This window comes from Triticum aestivum, chromosome 4D (genome assembly GCF_018294505.1).
Source record: "Triticum aestivum cultivar Chinese Spring chromosome 4D, IWGSC CS RefSeq v2.1, whole genome shotgun sequence".
NCBI lineage: Eukaryota > Viridiplantae > Streptophyta > Magnoliopsida > Poales > Poaceae > Triticum > Triticum aestivum.
In genome coordinates this window covers 460,886,359-460,906,410 of record NC_057805.1, presented here as the reverse complement: position 1 = coordinate 460,906,410, position 20,052 = coordinate 460,886,359, and the positions used below count along the sequence as shown (strand labels likewise).

Below are 20,052 nucleotides of genomic sequence, written 5' to 3'. Positions count from 1 at the left end.
TTAGACATGTGTTGTCATTTGATGAACGGGATCACATCATAAAGAATGATGTGGTGGAGAAGACCCATCCGTTAGCTTAGCATAATGATCGTTTAGTTTTATTGATATTGCTTTCTTCATGACTTATACATGTTCCTCTGACTATGAGATTATGCAACTCCCAAATACCGGAGGAACACCTTGTGTGCTATCAAACGTCACAACGTAACTGGGTGATTATAAAGATGCTCTACAGGTGTCTCCGAAAGTGTTTGTTGGGTTGGCATAGATCAAGATTAGGATTTGTCACTCAGTGTATCGGAGAGGTATCTCTGGGCCCTCTCGGTAATGCACATCACTATAAGCCTTGCAAGCAATGTGACTAATGAGTTAGTTGCGGAAGCATTACGGAACGAGTAAAGAGACTTGCCGGTAACGAGATTGAACTAGGTATGATGATACCGACGATCGAATCTCCGGCAAGTAATATACCGATGACAAAGGGAACAACGTATGTTGTTATGCGGTTTGACCGATAAAGATCTTCGTAGAATATGTAGGAGCCAATATGAGCATCCACGTTTCGCTATTGGTTATTGACCGGAGATGTGTCATGGTCATGTCTGCATAGTTCTCGAACCCGTAGGGTCCGCACGCTTAACGTTCGATGACGATTTGTATTATGAGTTATGTGTTTTGGTGACCGAAGTTTGTTCGGAGTCCCGGATGAGGTCACGGACATGACGAGGAGTCTCGAAATGGTCGAGAGGTAAAGATTCATATATTGGAAGGTTATATACGGACACCAGAATGGTTCCAAAGAAGATCGGGGATTTTTCGGAGTACCGGGAGGTTACCAGAACTCCCCGGGAAAGTTAATGGGCCTCACGAGCCATAGTGGAGAGGAGGAGGCAGCCACAGGAGGTGGCGCGTGCCCCCCAAGCCCAATCCGATTTGGACAAGGGGTGGGGGCACGACCCCCATTTCCTTCTCCATCTCCATCTCTTTCCCCTTTCCCCTCCGTTGGAAGGAAGGAGGGGGGTCGAATCCTACTTGGACTGGGAGTCCAAGTAGGACTCCCCCCTTGGCCGCCGGCCTCCTCCTCCCCCCTTTATATACAGGGGCGGGGGCACCCCAAAGGCACATCAAGATTTGTCTTAGCCGTGTGCGGTGCCCCCCTCCACAGTTTACGCCTCCGGTCATAGCGTCGTAGTGCTTAGGCGAAGCCCTGCGCGGATCACAACACCAACACCGTCGCCACGCCGTCGTGCTGACAGAACTCTCCCTCGACCCTCTACTGGATCAAGAGTTCGAGGGACGTCATCGAGCTGAACGTGTGCTGAACACGGAGGTGCCGTACGTTCGGTACTTGGATCGGTTGGATCATGAAGACGTTCGACTACATCAACCGCGTTAACATAACGCTTCCACTTTCGGTCTACGAGGGTACGTGGACACACTCTCCCCTCTCGTTGCTATGCATCTCCAAGATAGATCTTGTGTGATCGTAGGAATTTTTTTGAAATTGCATGCTACGTTCCCCAACACAGGGGTCGCGACAACCCTAATTGGCCGCGAGCGGGTGCAACCGCTCGCCATCATCCACCTGAAGGCGACGGTCGGGCGCGGACGGTTCTTGCCCTTGCCCTTGCAGGCGAGGGGACATGCGATGTGCTTGGACTCCTGAAACCCCACTTTGACGAGCTGGTCGCTGATTCGGCATAGACGACGTGCGAACGTATGTGTGGTGGTCCTGGATCAATCATCGGGCCAAGCCAATGTGAGGTCCAGATCGGCGCGGACCCAATCCGATGCCACGTCAGACGTAGTGAATGCCGCATGGCGCCCCATGTTGCGCTGACCCCGACGCGCTTGCTCGATTGCCGCCTTATCCTCCTCCTTCATCGGGCGCCATTGGCCCCCGGACAATCGGCGGGATGGCGATGGTTCCACCTCCTTGGCGCGCTGGAAACGGCGCGATAGGGACACCGTCTGGACAAAGCAGTCGGCCTGGCTGTGCGGCGGCGACGCCGACTCCTCCTTGATTCGGTGTTCAAATTAAATGCCGCAGTTGCGCGGCGGTGAGGGCAGCGGTGGACCGTGGTCACGGAGCGACTGCTCGAGCAGCAGCTCTATGTGCATCACAAACTCGTTGTCCATTCGCGCAGCTTTGGCAAGGAGGGCGGCTGCTGCAGCTCCTCATCATTGTCGAAGAGCACCACCTCCTCCTTGACCGCCGAAGTGGTGGATCACGACGGGCCCAGAGATTGTGGGCGGCGGTGCCACGTTGTGGAGCTTGCCGGTGCCGGTGCCAGGAACCAAGTGTTGAACTTGCCCATCGTTGTGGCATGCGGGTCAGAGGAGAGGATAGGAGAGGAGGCGTTGTACGGATGAGGGGAGATAGTGTATGTCGGTGAGTCTTGCTTGCTTAAATAGTCGGGATAGGTGGATTGGTGCCGCTTCAATGCGGGCAGAATGACTGGAGTAGGCTTATTCGGTGCGATAGGCGGGCCGCCCCGTCGCGTGTCGACGTATAATGTGTGGCGAGGGATTTGGGCGGGACCGTGGAGTCGGACGCCAACATGGCACACATGCGAGCATCCACGAACCATCCTCGGTTTGTGAGAATCTGGACGTCCGACCGGTCACAAGCGTGTGTGGTGCATGATGTTGGATGGCAAAAGTCTTCGGACCGTGTTGTCATCGAATTTGGACGTCCGACCAGTCAGAGGCATTTTGATGCATGGCATGGAATAGGTTGGTGCTTGGTATGCCCGACCAGACAAACAGGCTTTTTTTTTGGAAAAAGAGGTTAAACCCCTGCCTCTGCATTAATCGATGCATATAACCATTTTTATTAATTATTCTACAAGTTTGTCTGACAAGAACGAGACACACAGTTTTAGAAAGAAAAATCCTAAAAAAGGCGAGAGGGAAGAAAGCAGGTTGGGGGCGTTGGGTGCGGTGAGTCACCTCGGAGGCCTGCCACAAGTGGCGCGTGCGCGACGTGCCGCCATGGCCGTGACGTTCGTCCTCCAGCTAGCCCCCCGCTGCTACAAAAAACTGAAAGCGACACTCAGGGGCGGATGGCGACAAGAACGGCTGCCGCTTCTTCAGCGCAGCGCAGCGCGGGCCCTACTACTACGTGGTGATGACACTGATAGCGTAGCAGCGATGTTGAAAAAAGAAACATGACGCCGATAGCGTGGCAACCATAATCTACTCCTGGCCAGCAATAGCAAGCGAGAAAACATCAAACATCTCGGGCCGGGAGGAGACCGATATTATAAATAAATAAAATACGTCGACGTGCCCACTCGGGCCGGGCCATTTCCAACTGCATTTTTATATGCCCTCCCAGACTAGTCTCCGGATCCACCTCCCCGGCTTCCTCCTCTTTAATCCAAGCAAGCCATTTTTTTTTGCGGGAAAATCCAAGCAAGCCATTGCTGTCATGTCACTTCAGTTGATCTTTCTCCTCGGTGGTAAAACCGTGATCGATCCGAGACACGTAAGAAGCAACCCGGGTTGCTAAACTGACACGGTAAATGATGCGCGTGGCGTGCCACGCTAGGTAATACTCGGGTGAACTGGAAGGTGTGGTCGATCCTGGGGTCAACGAGTCACTGATGCAATCGCGTCAGTGATTTCGAACCCTACTGTACTACGGTGCTGAAATGCCTTAGATTTTTCTTGCATCTCGTTTTCTGTCTCACTGTTCTATCCTCGGGGCTGTGGGTTATTTTATTCGGCGGTCTGGTAGGTGAGTGGACAGTTGGAGGGGGAGATAAAGCCAACAGAGAAATACTCCAACCAAGCCAAAGCCAAAGCCAAGCTGAGAGAGAAACGGAAACAAAGACAGAGGGAGAGGAGACTTGCAGAGGAGAGGAGACGGGAGGAGCAAGTTGCGGAGGAGGCAGCGGCAAGGGAGGAGGGGTCGCCGGAAGGGGGACATGCTCCCTCCACATCTCACATCTCGCAGGTCTCCTCCTCCTCCTCCTCTGCCTCTCACTCGCTTCCCCTGCTTCTCCTCCGGGGTGCGGGCGGGCGCGCCGGCTCTGTGCCTGCTCCTGCCATTGCTGACCGTTTCCCTGGGCCGTCTGGCCGGTTTCTCGCTGGATCCGACTGGGTTCTTGCTGTTTCGTTCGGGTTTCGGCCGATTTGCCGCTCAGATTCGTGGGTGCATTCCGCTGCGGCTCAACTGCGGTCTCGTGTGTGTCTAGCTTTTTGTTTAGTTTAACTAGTAGTTAAATTTATTAGTTAGGGAAGATTTGTGGTAATACTACTTGGGAGTAAACTAAAATCTTGTTGCTTGGATGGTTCAGATTGAGTGTCGACTGTGAATTTGTTGTGATTTCCAGCTATTTCTTCAAAGTAACTGTTGTTGTCTGAAATTTTTTAACATCTGTAGTAAGTGGGGAGAAGAGAACCCCTGAGCTTATGAATGGGCGATTCATTTGTCTAGTGGGGGACTAGCAAATCATCTACTGAGAGTTTGTATACTCAGTTATTAGTACACCTTGCCTTAAGGATCAGAATTTCTGATTCAGGGGCCAGGTTGATGCACAGTGCTGGTGTGATTTTTTTTACATGTGCGAGCATATAAATCAGTGAGTACAGCATTTGACATGTGCATCATGTCAAATTCGACCGAATCTAAGTTTTCTAAGTGCACACGAACAACTCCAGTGATCTTGTTCTCTGTTGCGAGGAGCAATTCTACCAGTATCTCTTCATGTTTCAGCGTTTAATGTATTATTAGTATTACTTGGACAGTATCACTTTATTCTGTTGTTCTCACTGACCTGCTGCTTACTTGTATGGACAGCTTGAACTGAGAGCAAGAGTAGAAGCCCATGAGATGAGACGCAAGCAAAATATGCATGGTATTCTTCACTTCTAATGTTTCAGTTCCACTATCCTACTACTTGACTGGCTATGTGCTGTACATACTGATTTCCTGCTGCTATTAGAGTTATAACATCTTTATGTATTCCTCTGGCAGAAAATGGCACAATCATGATTCAGTTTGGTCAGCAAGTGCCTAACTGCGAGTCCTCAGCTAGCGATTCTCCTCAAGAGGTGTCCGGAATGAGCGAAGGAAGCTTTAATGAGCAGAATGATCAATCTGGTTCGCCCTACACTTGCCAACTATTTCTTTTCTGAATTGTTACTAGTCCATAATCTTGTCATATCATCTCTCCTGGAAATACAGAATGGAGTAGTCTCCAAAAATAATAATGGAAAGAACGATTATGATGATTGCGGACCTTGATGTGCACTTACATATCAAAGTTAGATGACATTTGTTTCCTCCTTGTATTTAATACTAGGTAACCGCGATGGCTACACGAAGAGTGATGAAGGCAAGATGATGTCAGCTTTGTCTCTGGGCAATTCAGAAACAGCATACACACCGCCAAAACCTGACCGCACTCATCCCTTTGTAAGTCTCTGTTATGATGCTCAAACGTTGACTAATTTCTGAATTCGAAGTGTTTGTTGAATGGCGAGCATGTGAATTGTGCAAGATGTTCGCTTTTTCAGGCCATATCATACCCATATGCTGATCCTTACTATGGTGGTGCAGTGGCAGCCTATGGCGCACATGCTATTGTAAGTGATATTTATGCCATCCCTGTTCCCTCACTAATTTCTGGCCTTCTTTTTTTCTGTGCTTGACGGTGTTGCTTATTTACCTTTGGCAACTGTTTGGATTTTTGTGTGCAAGCATGTGCTCAAGGTATAACTGGAATGACTATTGAGACAAGGCAACTAAACATGATTGTGTTTAATCACACCAATTTCACTTAAAGTCAAAATTTCAATGTTGAGCAGCATACTGGCGGCGGCAACTTATTTTGATTTCAGATATCGCCATCCCTGCCGCAGATTGGTTCTCTTCTTTTTGTTAGGTTTAATATGGTGCCTTTCGATGTTACTAACTCATCTTTATCTGGTGCAAAACAATTTGAATAGATGCACCCCCAGATGGTGGGCATGGTACCATCCTCTCGAGTGCCGCTGCCAATTGAACCGGCCGCCGCCGAAGAGCCCATTTATGTGAACGCGAAGCAATACCATGCCATTCTCCGAAGGAGACAGCTCCGCGCAAAATTAGAGGCTGAAAATAAGCTGGTGAAGAGCCGCAAGGTATTATTTTTATGCATGATTTCATTTCGAAAAAACAGAAGTACTATCGTTGGCCCCTTCTACAATCTTTTGGGTTTTTCCCCTGTACAAATGAATTTAGTTCATACACACTCTCAACATAACATAACATAACATTCATGCCACTGTTCAGCCGTACCTCCACGAGTCCCGGCACCAGCACGCGATGAAGCGGGCCCGGGGAACAGGCGGGCGGTTCCTCAACGCGAAGGAGAAGTCCGAGGCCTCCGGCGGCGGCAATGCATCAGCGAGACCTGGCTACGCCGGCGTTCCTGCAGACGGCGGCATGTTCTCGAAGCACGACCACACCTTACCGTCCGGTGACTTCCATTACCGCGCGAGAGGGGGCGCCTAGGGCGGGCCTTTGCCCCCTGGCAAATCATCCTTGGCTTATGTGTGTGGTGAATGACCGTCAATTCGGTCCAATGATATTGTAAAACTGAATTTAGAGTCTGCAATTGTTACTTGGGGGTTTGGTAGACGGTCGTTGTGTTTGGGGACGATGCAGCTGCAGCCGGTTCTCTTGTTGTGGTAGATTTGTGGCATGGCAGGTGCTGCTAAGCTGGAGCCTGCTTGAACTGTTTTCCTGTCACTTTGTTGGGGTAATAATGACCATCCTGTATGATATTAGTACTGACTTGGGAGTAACTAATAAGCATTCCCGGCGTGATGCATTTTGCGGCCGTGGTCGTGGCGGTGTTTCTTTTGGGCCATGCTGTCCAACAACTTGATGAAATGGTTATGAGATGAGACACACATCTTCAGATCTGTGTGTCTGTCCTGACTTATTTGAGGCCGTTGTGGACTGTCCGACTGCGGAGGCACTCAGGTCGCCGATCTGAACGTAGCCGGCGAGGCGACGCGCGCGCGATGTGCGGCAACGCCGTCGCCGGTGGGCAGTCCCCTCGCGCCATCGTGTGCAATTCGACACCACTGCCGCAGGACGCATTCTCTCGTTTCCCGTTTCCGCTGCAACTAGGTACGGTACACATCAGATGAGCCGGCTGCATGATCCCGCTTCGTCGGCGGGCGACCTCCGTGGGCCGCTCTGCATCAGCCGGCCAAGCCAACTGGAGTACTCGACATCGCCTCGGCGCGCGGCGATGGAACGGACGGGCTCCACCGCGGCTCCTCGAGGCGGCACGGGGTATGCCGCCCGCATCCTTGCTTGCTTCCTTTCCTTCGCCCCGCCCGGCCGGCACCTGTCACTGGCCCACTGGCACTGGTATTAGGCAGCCTTTGCTGGGCCGTTACCGTGGGCGCGCCAGCGGAGAGAGCGGGATATGATATGAGGCGGCTTTTGCGAAGCAGGTGGAAGCTTCCGGGCGGCGCGGGGAGCACAACAAAGCGATTGATTACCCGTGCCGTGCCCGTGCGTGGTTGCCACACGAAAGCTCGGCTCAGGAGCGGCCGCTGCGCTAGACACGGGCCACTGCTTCAGGAACCAACTGATGGTCTTCAACTAACTGAAAAAGTGACCCGGACCGGACCAGACCAGACCAGACCATCTGTGATCGATCTGTGTGCGCCAACCAACTTGTCCGTCGACCGCTCCAGCAACCACCAGCTACACTGTTCCTTTCCGTTACCGTCCATGCGCCCGATAGCGCGCTCGTACTCGTATGTGATCAAACTAGTCCGCCATCAACCATGGCAGTAGCAGCGTTGTCGTCCAGCTCACAGGCTTAAAGAAGCAGCAGGCGTGGCGTATCTATTGCCGGCCCCTCCTCGCCCCGCCTACGCCTACGCCTGCCCCTGCTCCTTCCACGCTCAGCTTCTTCGCGCCAGATCGGATCATGACAATCTTTACGAGTATGAACCACTCATTCCCCCGGAGAGGAAAGAAAACTAGAGGCTGAGCGCGCTCCCACACGACAAGTGCAATGGACGAGGGCCTCCCTTGGTTCGCTTTCATGATTTGGTGTCCATCTCGTACCGTACCGCACAGGTCCACAAGAACTCAATTCTTCTTTTCTCGATCCGCTTTGATTAGTCAGTCTTGCTGGGGGTCAGGTAGTGAAATTCCACAGGACCTGCTGAGTGGTTACTATCTTGTTTGTTCCCCTAACCCTTGAAGAGATCGTTTCAATCTTCCTTTTTTAAGGGTCGTTTGTTTCAATCTTCGGTAACGGGCGGCCATTGGATGCGCATGTCACGGAACACAGACATATAGGGATCACGGGATGTCACGCGGTACCGACCGCTCGCAAAACTAAATGAGTATTCCCTCTCAGCTCGTACTAATCAAACTGGTAGTACGTACTTGGCTTGCCTGCACACGCTATAAACGACCCGGTCCCATAAATTTACAGTAACCATGGCTTTCATCCACATATTTAACTGTTTTCACCTCTGAAAAAGCGGACCGGCACACGCAGCGGCAGCCCCCCTCGCGCCGTGGCAAATGGCGGTACGTGCCGGCGCCGCGCACCGCGTGCGTCCGTGCCGAGCCGGAGCGCCCCACGTCAAGTGAACTGCCACGTACCCACGCCGATCTTATCGAGTTATCCCCTCCGCCGCCGGGCTATAAATCCGACCCCGAGAACGACAAGGCTCCCTCACAAACCCAGCCAGAGCCGGCCGCTTTCCCCTCATCCACCTCCGCACCGCACCGAATCTCTCCCCCTCCCCGTGGCCGCGAGGTGAAGGCGAGAGCGCGCGCTCCACCAACCACCAATCCCCCACGCGCGCACCGCGAGGCCGAGGCCGAGGCCAGGGCAGAGCGCGCGATCACCACCACCACAAGAGGAGCTCGCCGCGCCACCACCACCTCACAGACAGTCCATATAACTCGTCTTCTTGGTCGCTGCTGCTCGATCGACCGACCGGGCAAGAAGAAGCAAGAAGCGGCAGGAGAGAGCGAGAGCTGGCTGGATCTGCTCGTGGCGGGGATCCAACAAGAAGAGGAGCGCTGGCGATGCTGCAGCTGATGATGGCGCTGGCCTTCTCGGCGGCGCCGCTGACGCTCTACGTGCCGCCCGTGCGCAGCCTCAGCCTCTTCGTGGAGGCCATGGAGACGGTGTGCCGCGAGTGCGCGCCCTACTCCCAGGGCGCCGTCTCGCGCTTCCGCCTCGGCCTCTCCCGCATCTTCGCCGGCCTCGCGCGCGCCCTGCGCTAAGAGACGGACGCGTCCGCCGACCAGATCGATCCTTCTTCTTCTTCTCGCCGTAGGTACACGTGCGCTACACCATGGGCAGGGGGCGCCCCCCCTTGCGCAGCGCAGCGCAGCGGCTGTGCTCGTTCGTCTTGGATATTGATTACTTAGCTTCTACGTATACTAGCTGCTAGCTTTGTTCTCGTTTTGAGTAACATTTAGAGAAGAAAATGGGTAATAATCTCTGCCCAAAGAGGAGTTTTTGTGAGAGATCGTGACAAGATACATGGTGTTCTTATGCGGTGGATGCGAGGTACTCTAGTCCGTGAGAATTTGTTGTGATCTGTACATAATCATAGTGCTACCAGTTGGGAAAGTTTGTGTTCTTGAGCTGTTCATCGGTTGATCGAACTTTGTGATGCAATACTACATGGAAGACCTTGACTTGTTGATTCCGTCAGTCCCCGTCTCTGTATCTGTATGTGCAAATCAGGCTGTGTAATTTCTGTTCACTGCAGAGGGGAGGTAATGCTAACAACTCGTATGAATTTCCTGTTGGTGCGAATGCGAATGCCAACAACTCCACCATCAATTTTCTTTTCTGTTCGTGCGCACTGCGGAGGAAATGCTAATATAACAACTCGTCCAATTTCTTTCTCGAGCGCACTAAGAATTTAGCAGCGATAGACAAAACGAGGAAGAGAAGATTGGGGGGAACATGCCAGGAGTTCCCGGCCTTCCCGCGACCGGTCGGTTTGCGGCGTTAGGTTCGGCGACTTGGCACAGCCGCGTTCTCGAATCTGCAGAACGATCGCGACCTCTCCCTCCCCGACGCGGTGGTTCAATCAAATCAAAATCAATGTTAACACTAGTTGTAGTTTGTGCGGCCATTGTGTTGTGCCTCGCACGCTCCGTTCACACGCAGGTGTCACCAAAACTGTTCATGTCACATCTGATCCTGGCTGGCGTGCCAGTGTGCCGACACTTGTAATAAGCTCCGACGGTGTCACGGAGATCACGTCCACAGTAACTGTACTCAATATTTTGCAGGAGTGGATGAGATCTTTAATCTTTTGGAAGGATAGACATTGGTTAGGCCGCGCTATAATATTGCACCCGCGGGGAACAAGGAGCATCGTACTTCATACGTGGTGCTATTTTATTTTCTATTTACATGTAAAACAAGTGGGCTTGTCGATGTCAACAATGCTCTTTACCCGTAAAATTCGAAGGGGGGAAGGCGATGAGACGGCCCAAGGTTCTAGACAGGAGACGCCACCTAATCATTTTGTTACTCCATGGCAGCAGCAGCCAGAGGCCGGCGTGTGGCAGTTGTTTAACCTTACCTTGGGCATAGTTGCACGATTTCAACCGCGTTTTCCGGTTGACCTGCACTAGTGGCGCGCGGAGCACGCGCCATTCCTGGCCCTGTATCTCTTGCCGCGGATCTGAGAGTCCATGTGGCGACAAGACGAACGGTATCACGTCTCTATCCATGCTTAGTAAATCTCTCTCCCTCCAGCACGGGCCTTCTCTCCATGGCGATGAAATGGCAGAAGTTTCTAGAAGGAGAACGCCACCTAACATTCCGTACCAGCAGCACCCAAACACCGGCCTGTGCCAGTTGCTATTAACCTTCAGTATCAACAGGGTACCTTGCCGGGTTATATTTATCGAGTCTAAAAAAAGGTATATTTATCTTTGCTCGTTCTTTTTTTTTTTGCAGGAGAAATACTTGTATTACTCAATCACAAAGTCTTTACAATCATCTGCTGCAATTTCGTTCTTCAACCGCATTTTCCAGTTTTTTTTTCTGAATAAGCTCCGACGGTGTCACGGAGATCACGTCCACAGTAACTGTACTCAATATTTTGCAGGAGTGGATGAGATCTTTAATCTTTTGGAAGGATAGACATTGGTTAGGCCGCGCTAAAATATTGCACCCGCGGGGAACAAGGAGCATCGTACTTCATACGTGGTGCTATTTTATTTTCTATTTACATGTAAAACAAGTGGGCTTGTCGATGTCAACAATGCTCTTTACCCGTAAAATTCGAAGGGGGGAAGGCGATGAGACGGCCCAAGGTTCTAGACAGGAGACGCCACCTAATCATTTTGTTACTCCATGGCAGCAGCAGCCAGAGGCCGGCGTGTGGCAGTTGTTTAACCTTACCTTGGGCATAGTTGCACGATTTCAACCGCGTTTTCCGGTTGACCTGCACTAGTGGCGCGCGGAGCACGCGCCATTCCTGGCCCTGTATCTCTTGCCGCGGATCTGAGAGTCCATGTGGCGACAAGACGAACGGTATCACGTCTCTATCCATGCTTAGTAAATCTCTCTCCCTCCAGCACGGGCCTTCTCTCCATGGCGATGAAATGGCAGAAGTTTCTAGAAGGAGAACGCCACCTAACATTCCGTACCAGCAGCACCCAAACACCGGCCTGTGCCAGTTGCTATTAACCTTCAGTATCAACAGGGTACCTTGCCGGGTTATATTTATCGAGTCTAAAAAAAGGTATATTTATCTTTGCTCGTTCTTTTTTTTTTGCAGGAGAAATACTTGTATTACTCAATCACAAAGTCTTTACAATCATCTGCTGCAATTTCGTTCTTCAACCGCATTTTCCAGTTTTTTTTTCTGAATAGTTTGGATTGCTTACCACATGTGTCATATGGTGAACCGCATTTTCCGGTTGACCTGCACTAGTGGCATATGAAGAGCATGTAATCCTCTTTGTGTTCATATGTGGTGGAGCTTTTATCAGGGCTGGCAGGTCTTTTGCTTCTTTGCTAATTTTGTCTTGAGAACCCAGGAGTTCTTATATACTCCCTCCCTTCCGGTTTAGAGGTCTCAAATCTAAAATCTCATCAATCAAGGTAGATTTTGATGGATGACATGAGTTTTGTGGATACAAAACTGCCCAATGAAATATTTCCCACATGTAAGACTCCCGAAGCAATAAGTGCATCACCCTCTCTCTTGCTCGACTTGCATGGTGCATGTAGAATTTGATGCATGCATGACCACTCTCTCTCTCTCTCTATATATATATATATATATATATATATACAAATTAAATGTGGCGTGAGACTCATAGCACTTTAACTCAATTGGACTCAAAGCGAGCCTAATATAATGGAAATATGAATAATTTGATATGAGCCATCTAAATGGGAAAGGAGGGAGTACCCGACACGGAGGAGTAATACGCTGATGGAGGGTTCTGCTCAGGAGGGCTCTGTTTTCATATGTTCCTTCAGTTTTTGTTAGGGTTTCTGTCATGCTCAGGAAGATGAAACGACGGCGGCTCCGTGAAGATGAAATAAGGTTCTCCCTGCCTAGCCCCCGTCCCGATGGTGTGTCTAGCATCGTCGATGGGCGTGTGGAGGTGTGTCTTCAACGAATTTGTCCTTGGTGGATTTGCTCGGATCTGGTCGTAATTCATCTACGTTCGTGTGTCTTCAGGTTAGATGCTTCCGATCTACGCTACTCTTCATCGGTGGCGGTTGTTGTTCTGTTGTGCTGGTTCTATGGGGTCTTAGCATGACGACTTCCCGACTTTCTACTACAACAAGTTTTGCCCGGCTCCGGCGAGGGAGGGGCGAAGACAGTGGCGCGCCTTCGACTCGCTTCAGTTCTTGTAGTCGTCGCTAGGTAGTCTACGGTTCTGAATGTAATTTTATTATTTCTGGTGTTCGTTCTACTGCCATAATTGAAGATGGATAGATCGAAAGTTTTCTCGCAAAAAACTCCATGTACAAAGCTGTGATTGATGTTGGACATGTGGTGAACAACAAGAAACTATGGAAACTAAAAATGCTGTAAAAAATCAAGATCTTTATGTGGTATTTTATCAAGGGAGTTGTGTTGACTAAAGATAATCTAACTAAACAAAACTTGGAATGAAATTTAAAATGTAGTTTATGTAGTTACTTAAAAACTATTTATCACTTCTTCTTTGAGTGTTGCTATGCTAGATTCATTTGCAGACTTATTTACTTCAAGTGTGGCATAAAACCTCCTAGAAATGTCAATCATATGTTTGGACCTTGGCTTAATGGCTTTGACATGAGACTAAAAAAATCACATCTTAGTAGGTGCATCAACTATGTTTTTGGCTATCTGTCTAAGTCGTAGTGACATTGTTTTTGACAAATCTCCTATGGAAACATGCATGCAGGTACTCTACAGGGGCACTCTCTGGTTACACTTCTGGGAACAACTATTGAGGCATGATGAAGGTAGAGATTTGATCTCCAAGGCATGGCATGATCCGTAATAAGCAGGTCGTAGCCTGCCCGGGTCAAGGTTGAATACTTTTTATTTCCATTATCTAAAATCAAGATTTGAAGCTAATCTTGGTTGCTGCTTGGGTTTTTCGTGTTGGGGAACGCAGTAATTTTAAAAAAATTCTACGCACACGCAAGATCCATCTAGGTGATGCATAGCAACGAGCAGGAGAGTGTGTCCATGTACCCTCGTAGATCGAAAGCGGAAGCGTTTAGTAACGCGGTTGATGTAGTCGAACGTCTTCGCGATCCAACCGATCCAAGTACCGAACGCACGACACCTCCGCGATCTGCACACGTTCAGCTCGGTGACGTCCCTCATACTCTTGATCCAGCTGAGGCCGAGGGAGAGTTTCGTCAGCACGACGACGTGGTGACGGTGATGATGAAGTTACCGACGCAGGGCTTCGGCTAAGCTCTACAACAATATGACCGAAGTGGAAACCTGTGGAGGGGGCACCGCACACGGCTAAGACAACTGTCAACTTGTGTGTTCTAGGGTGCCCCCTGCCCCCGTATATAAAGGAGCAAGGGGGAGGCCGGCCAGCCCTCATGGGGCGCGCCCCAAGTAGGATTCCTACTAGGAGTCCTATTCCTAGTAGGTTTCCAACAAGGGAAGAGAGAGGGGGAAGGAAGGAGAGGGAGAGAGGGAGGGAAAGAGGAGGCGCCGCCCCCTCCTTGTCCAATTCGGACTCCTCAAGGGGGGCAGCCCTAAGTCCCCCTCCTCTCTCTCTCTCTCACAAGGTCCATGTTGGCCCATTAGTTCCCCCGGGGGTTCCGATAACCCCCGGCACTCCGATATTTATCCGGTGACCCTCGAAACTCATCCGGTGTCCGAATAACATCGTCCAATATATCAATCTTTATGTCTCGACCATTTCGAGACTCCTCGTCATGTCCGTGATCACATCCGGGACTCCGAACAACCTTCGGTACATCAAAACACATAAACTCGTAATACCGATTGTCATCGAACATTAAGCGTGCGGACCCTACGTGTTCGAGAACTATGTAGACATGACCGAGACTTATCTCCGGTCAATAACCAATAGCGAAACCTGGATGCCCATATTGGTTCCTACATATTCTACGAAGATCCTTATCGGTCAAACCGCATAACAACATACATTGTTCTCTTTGTCATCGGTATGTTACTTGCCCGCGATTCGATCGTCGGTATCATCATACCTAGTTCAATCTCGTTACCGGCAAGTCTCTTTACTCGTTCCGTAATGCATCATCCCGTAACTAACTCATTAGTCACATTGCTTGCAAGGCTTATAGTGATGTGCATTACCGAGAGGGCCCAGAGATACCTCTCCGACAATCGGAGTGACAAATCCTAATCTCGATCTATGCCAACTCAACAAACACCATCGGAGACACCTGTAGAGCATCTTTATAATCACCCAGTTGCGTTGTGACGTTTGATAGCACACAAGGTGTTCCTCCGGTATTCGGGAGTTGTATAATCTCATAGTCATAGGAACATGTATAAGTTATGAAGAAAGCAATAGCAATAAACTAAACGATCATAGTGCTAAGCTAACGGATGGGTCAAGTCAATCACATCATTCTCTAATGATGTGATCCCGTTCATCAAATGACAACTCTTTGTCCATGGGTAGGAAACTTAACCATCTTTGATTAACAAGCTAGTCAAGTAGAGGCATACTAGTGACACTCTGTTTGTCTATGTACTCACACATGTACTAAGTTTCCGGTTAATACAATTCTAGCATGAATAATAAACATTTATCATGATATAAGGAAATATAATAACAACTTTATTATTGCCTCTAGGGCATATTTCCTTTAGTCTCCCACTTGCACTAGAGTCAATAATCTAGATTACATTGTAATGATTCTAACACTGTAACACCCCGGATGTAATTTTCCATATTTGTAACTCCAACTCTTGCCATTTCCGGCTATGTGTTATGTTATTTCCTCCATGGTTGGGTTTTTGTCTTTTGTTTTGCATTTTGTTCATGTCATGCATCTCATCTCATAGCATCATGTGCATTGCATCGGCATTGTTTTCTTAAAACTTGCATCCGTTCGTAGTTGCCGCTCCTCGCTTCTCTCTGTTGCGTTCGTTGACCGTTCTGAGTCTAACCGGATTTTCGATTCTCTCTTGTCTGACCGTTTGACCCTCTATGCACAACCACCTAACCTCTCTTGACTGCCCCGAACCCGACCTGCTCAGTCATGACCATTGGATCCGAATCATCCCCAAACATCTATAAAACATCATCGTTTCTTATATAGACTCTTCTAGCGTATTTTCCCGGGCCGTCCGATTACGATCGGAGGGACCAGATACCCCTAAGCTAACCCCTTCCTATAAATAGACCCTAACCCTAAATTTTAGGAGCAATGTCCCATCCATCCTCCGCCGCGCCGCCAGTCGACTGTCTTCCTCCTCCTTGGGATCCCCTCCCGATCCAAAACCACCATCCACAGCCCGCCCCCGCTCCTCCTCAGTTTCCACGCCCAACCAACCAGTGCCTCCCCTAGATCCCGTCGTCCACCCAACCAGCGCAGCCACCAGACCGGAGCTCCGTTGCCGGTGAAGACCTCCTCTCCTCCCTCGCACCTCGTGCTCCCTTTTTCTCTCTCTGCCTTCTTTCCCTTCCCCGTTCTCAAAATCTCTCTGTCTCGTTTTGCACAGGGAGCCAAAGGAAGCCGCCTTGGCCTGGGCTCGGCCTCAAGGTCCCGTCACCACCATCTTCTACAGCTGCTGCCCCGCTGATCGTCGGCACCCCTCGCCGGTAAGGCATCGCCGCCGCGCGCCCTGATTCTCTCTCTTTTTGGCCGCTCTGACCTCCCCTTCTCTCCCTCTTTTCTCTTTGAACAGAAGCAGGAGCTCCCATGGCCGCCGCCGCTGAGCCTCCCGAGCACATCTGCGAGTGCAGGTCCGAACCCCGCCGTCCTCGTCTTCTCGCGCGGCCAACCGCCTCGACAGCGACCTCCAGGACCACCGCCGCGCCCTGCTTCTTCCTCCTCCTCGAGGAGATGCCCCTCGCCTCGAGCTCCAGCAAGGCCCGCCTTCTGCAGTTCGTCGTCGCCGGAGTTCCCCACCACCAGCAGGTCGCCGCACCTCTTCTCCGTCTCCTCCTTCCTATCTCTCTCTCTCACTGGACTCCCTCTGTCTCCTCTGTAACAGAGCCGTCGCCTGAGAGGCTCCTCGTCCGCCGCCACCTTCAACCAACGGCACCGCGCCCAAGCTCCTCCGTCCGCGCTGCCGTTTGCCCGGATCTGGCGCCAGCTGACCGAATCCACCCGTCTTCGTGTTCCCGGCGCTGCCGGAGCCCCAAGTTCCCGCGTCGCCGTCTTGCATCAAGCCCCTGCGCCTGCGCCGCCCGCCAAGTCCCCTGCTTCACCCGCTGCCTCTTGCTTCGTTTTGGTCAAGCAGAGCGCTTGCCCGCGCCGTTGACGAGTTGCCCTGCTGCGTGGGCTGCCTTATCCACAACGCCTCCCTGGCCTAACTCCAGATTCGGCCTCAAGGCCCGATGTGAGCAGCTCCTCTCTGTTGGGCCAGCCAGTTTCGGCCCGCTTATGTTTTTTCAGCGTCTGCGAATTTAGCTAATTATCCAGAGTTGGCAGTTTTGCAGAAAAAACCTCATGATCATGCATTTAATAACTCCAGAACTGTGCATCATATGTAAATAATTTATACATGTAGGATGCTTAGAATTCCATCTAGTTTCATAATATCCAACTTTCATCCATGTTTAAAATGTTTAAAATGCTGTTTGAATTAATTTGCTCAAATGCCATGCTAAAATGCTTTAATTCATAACTAAATAACCGTAGCTCCAAATTTAATAAACTTTATATGTAAATGGGGTGAAAAAATGCATAGATTAACATGGTGCACTTCATTTTGCTGTTTAACAACATTAAAATTGTGTTTAGGGCAGAACAGTACCAAATCCAAAATACGCATATGGGGATTTTCCGGAATAGTTGTTTGTTGTTTCCGGCCTCAGTTAAACTTGCCTAAATAGTTAGTTTACTTATGCTTCACCATTTTGCCATGTTTAATAACATTTAATATTGTTGGGTACATAACCGAGAGAGAACTAAATAATTGATTTGGTGTTTCGTCAATATGCAACTCGTTGCTTATTGAGCTCCACTTAATTTGTAGTATTGTTTGTGCACCTTGCCATGCCATGCCTCATTAAACCGGACATGCATCATACTTGATTTTGCATCATGCCATGCTTATGTGATGGTTGTTTACCATGTTGCTTGCTTCTTTCCGGGTTGCTTCTCTCGTTAGGTTCGGTTTCGTTGCGGAGTTGTGAGGATTCGTTCGACTACGTCCGTTTGTCTTCTTCATGGACTCGTTCTTCTTCCGTGCGGGATCTTAGGCAAGATGACCATACCCTCGAAATCACTTCTATCTTTGCTTGCTAGTTGTTCGCTCTATCGCTATGTTGCGCTACCTACCACTTGTTATATCATGCCTCCCATATTACCATGTCAAGCCTCTAACCATCCTTTCCTAGCAAACCGTTGTTTGCCTATGTTACCGCTTTTGCTCAGCCCCTCTTATAGCGTTGTTAGTTGCAGGTGAAGTTGAAGATTGCTCCATGTTGGAACACGTTTATGTTGGGATATCACAATATATCTTATCTCAATTAATGCATCTATATATTTGGTAAAGGATGGAAGGCTCGGCCTTATGCCTGGTGTTTTGTTCCACTCTTGCCGCCCTAGTTTCCGTCATACCGGTGTTATGTTCCTTGATTTTGCATTCCTTACGCGGTTGGGTGATTTATGGGACCCCATGACAGTTCGCCTTGAATAAAACTCCTCCAGAAAGGCCCAACCTTGGTTTTACCATTTGCCACCTAAGCCTTTTTCCCTTGGGTTTTCACGAGCCCGAGGGTCATCTTTATTTAACCCCCCGGGCCAGTGCTCCTTCGAGTGTTGGTCCGAACTGAGCTGCTTGCGGGGCCACCTTGGGGAAACTTGAGGACTGGTTTTTACTCGTAGCTAGTCTCATCCGGTGTTGCCCTGAGAACGAGATTTGTGCAGCTCCTATCGGGATTTGTCGGCACATCGGGCGGCTTTGCTGGTCTTGTTTTACCATTGTCGAAATGTCTTGTAAACCGGGATTCCGAGACTGATTGGGTCTTCCCGGGAGAAGGAATATCCTTCGTTGACCGTGAGAGCTTATAATGGGCTAAGTTGGGACACCCCTGCAGGGTATTATCTTTCGAAAGCCGTGCCCGTGGTTATGTGGCAGATGGGAATTTGTTAATGTCCGGTTGTAGAGAACTTGATACTTGACTTAATTAAAATGCATCAACCGCGTGTGTAGCCGTGATGGTCTCTTTTCGGCGGAGTCCGGGAAGTGAACACAGTCTGGGTTATGTATGAACGTAAGCAGTTTCAGGATCACTTCTTGATCATTTCTAGCTTCGCGACCGTTGCGTTGCACCTCTTCTCGCTCTCATTTGCGTATGTTAGCCACCATATATGCTTAGTGCTTGCCGCAGCTCCACCACATGACCCCTTTCCTTCCTATAAGCTTAAATAGTCTTGATCTCGCGGGTGTGAGATTAGTGAGTCCTCGTGACTCACATATTCTATCAAAACAGTTGCAGGTGCCGACAATACCAGTGCAGGTGACGCAACCAAGCTCAAGTGGGAGTTCGACGAGGAACTGGGTCGTTACTACGTTTCGTTTCCTGATGATCAGTAGTGGAGCCCAGTTGGGACGATCGGGGATCTAGCAATTGGGGTTATCTTCTTTTCATTTGGATTTGACCGTAGTCGGTCTATGTGTGTATCTTGAATGATGTATGAATTTATTTATGAATTGTGTGAAGTGGCGATTGTAAGCCAACTCTCTTTATCCCATTCTTGTTCATTACATGGGATTGTGTGTAGATGACCCTTCTTGCGACAAAACCTACAATGCGGTTATGCCTCTAAGTTGTGCCTCGACACGTGAGAGATATAGCCGCATCGTGGGCGTTACAAACACCCATGGAGTCTTGGTGCTGATCATGTTTTGCTCGTGAGAGGCTTAGCCAACGGGTCTGCAACATTCAGATCCGTATGTATCTTGCAAATCTCTATGTCTCCCTCCTTGACTTGATCGCGGATGGAATTGAAGCGTCTCTTGATGTGCTTGGTTCTCTTGTGAAATCTGGATTCCTTTGCCAAGGCAATTGCACCAGTATTGTCACAAAAGATTTTCATTTGGACCCGATGCACTAGGTATGACACATAGATCGAATATGAACTCCTTCATCCAGACTCCTTCATTTGCTGCTTCCGAAGCAGCTATGTACTTCGCTTCACACGTAGATCCCGCCACGACGCTCTGCTTGCAACTGCACCAACTGACAACTCCACCATGCAATAAAAATACGTATCCGGTTTGTGACTTAGAGTCATCCGGATCAGTGTCAAAGCTTGCATCGACGTAACCGTTTACGACGAGCTCTTTGTCACCTCCATAAACGAGAAACATATCCTTAGTCCTTTTCAG

At 49.8% G+C, this 20,052-nt stretch overlaps 2 protein-coding genes across 2 annotated transcripts; both read left to right on the top strand.

Annotated features, from left to right (window-relative positions):
* The first annotated feature begins 3,741 nt into the window (after window positions 1-3,741).
* Window positions 3,742-6,824, top strand: LOC100037532 (nuclear transcription factor Y subunit A-7). Its single transcript, XM_044520651.1, has 7 exons — window positions 3,742-3,961; window positions 4,808-4,865; window positions 4,985-5,110; window positions 5,313-5,425; window positions 5,527-5,595; window positions 5,959-6,132; window positions 6,284-6,824. Exons 2-7 carry the CDS (start codon window positions 4,841-4,843, stop codon window positions 6,503-6,505), a joined length of 729 nt encoding a protein of 242 aa, XP_044376586.1. The 5' UTR covers window positions 3,742-3,961; window positions 4,808-4,840; the 3' UTR covers window positions 6,506-6,824.
* A 1,873-nt stretch (window positions 6,825-8,697) lies between these two features.
* Window positions 8,698-9,704, top strand: LOC123098617 (uncharacterized). The gene has a single exon (XM_044520650.1). The coding sequence runs from the start codon at window positions 9,068-9,070 to the stop codon at window positions 9,266-9,268; it is 201 nt and encodes a 66-aa protein (XP_044376585.1). The 5' UTR covers window positions 8,698-9,067; the 3' UTR covers window positions 9,269-9,704.
* The last annotated feature ends 10,348 nt before the right edge of the window (window positions 9,705-20,052 follow it).

What these genes read in the sequence shown, in the direction of transcription:
- LOC100037532 (XM_044520651.1), top strand. Translation starts at nt 4,841, where the DNA reads ATGAGACGCAAGCAAAATATGCATG. An exon ending in TGAGCAGAATGATCAATCTG is followed by an intron (nt 5,111 to 5,312) that starts GTTCGCCCTACA and finishes ATTTAATACTAG; the next exon opens with GTAACCGCGATGGCTACACG. An exon ending in AGCTGGTGAAGAGCCGCAAG is followed by an intron (nt 6,133 to 6,283) that starts GTATTATTTTTA and finishes GCCACTGTTCAG; the next exon opens with CCGTACCTCCACGAGTCCCG.
- LOC123098617 (XM_044520650.1), top strand. Translation starts at nt 9,068, where the DNA reads ATGCTGCAGCTGATGATGGCGCTGGCCTTCTCGGCGGCGCCGCTGACG.